Genomic DNA, 1,433 nt, shown 5'->3' with positions numbered 1-1,433 from the left:
TCTTTGTATTTATAATCTCCATGTATTTAGACGTTCCATATGTAACAGCAATACAGTCAGTATCTGATATTGTAAGACTATGCGAGTTATCAGAGACAGGAATGTCACGTATGTGTTGACCATCGTTGTTGTATTCCATTAACTTACCAGATTCATAATAGTCCGCAATAATAATTCGGTCGTCCGGTAATACAATGCAGCCAGTTATTGGTTGGTTTGATTCTTTGATATCAAACTTCTGTTTCAGCTGTAGACTGACATCTTGAATATTTTGCGATATCCCATGTACCTGTATCTGAGCCTGATAGAACTTTAATTTGCATCTTTTAATTATTGTAGATTGGCCATAGTTTCAATAACTTTGATTTCTCCTAATTGTTTTACCTCTTTCACTAAGGAACTGATCACGTTATTCACCTCTATCTCAATTCTCTTTTTCGTACAACTTGTGATCTCTTCTTTGAGTGATCCAATCGTTTTACTAATTGTTTTGTTTAATTGGCGTGTTCCTAGAAATACTTGCAGGTCAGATGTAAAACGTTTCATTTGAAGTGTCTGCTTTTTCAAGTGTTCTACGTCTTTCTCTATTTTCCTCAATTGATGAAGAATTTTAATGATTTTAGATTTACAGTTTTCATGTTTGGATTTCAAATCTAGGAGCAGTTTTCTCTCAAGTTCATCCAAGTATTTATTGAGATTCCGCGTGTCTGTAATCGTTTTACGTATTGTTTGTTCATCTTGGTCGACATTTTTCAGAGCTATTTCTCGATCTTTGATGCAGTGTTTCACGTTGTCTATTGTTGTTGAGATAGATCCTTTTAAGTCTAAGAGTGAAGTTGATTGTTTTGCGTTTTCTGCTGCTTCATCAATGGAGATGACATCAGAAGAGGAACAGGATTTATGTTCTGAATGAATACAGACTACGGACACCGCAATATCGTGTTTCTTGCAATAAAGATCTAGCTTTTTACCATGATTTACTGAAATGCTTTCAATTTGACGATAGTCCTCAATAGAAATCATCTTGTGATTCCTCGTAACTTTCATAGATTTGTGGTATTTTTCACATTCTCCACAGAATCCCTCCTCACATATGGTAAACCATTTCTTTGCATTTTTTAAGAAGTCTTCATATCCACATGAACCACACGTTACGTTCAGTGTCGATGCCATGATTTTTTTCCTGCTCAAATATAAGATGCGTTAAGTATATAAGAAGATCTATAATTCATTGCGGTTAATTTTGATGGCAAGTTTTTATTGGTTGAGGAAGTCATTTTTTAGAGTACTCAGTCAGAGAAATCGTCAGCAAACAGTTTATAATGATTGTATTCCAAGGGAACATATTTTATAATAGAAATGAAAATAACACTTTTAAAATGGTAATGTGCTCGAAAATGTTCTTTGGATTAAGCTGCATCAAGAACGCAAGG

At 34.3% G+C, this 1,433-nt stretch overlaps 1 protein-coding gene across 1 annotated transcript; it reads right to left on the bottom strand.

Moving 5' to 3' along the window:
* Positions 1 to 330: 330 nt before the first annotated feature.
* Positions 331 to 1,173, bottom strand: LOC134706167 (tripartite motif-containing protein 29-like). Its single transcript, XM_063564876.1, has one exon. The coding sequence runs from the start codon at positions 1,171 to 1,173 to the stop codon at positions 331 to 333; it is 843 nt and encodes a 280-aa protein (XP_063420946.1).
* Positions 1,174 to 1,433: the final 260 nt, after the last annotated feature.

This window comes from Mytilus trossulus, chromosome 2 (assembly GCF_036588685.1).
Source record: "Mytilus trossulus isolate FHL-02 chromosome 2, PNRI_Mtr1.1.1.hap1, whole genome shotgun sequence".
Lineage (NCBI taxonomy): Eukaryota > Metazoa > Mollusca > Bivalvia > Mytilida > Mytilidae > Mytilus > Mytilus trossulus.
This window is presented reverse-complemented; position numbering and strand designations above follow the sequence as displayed.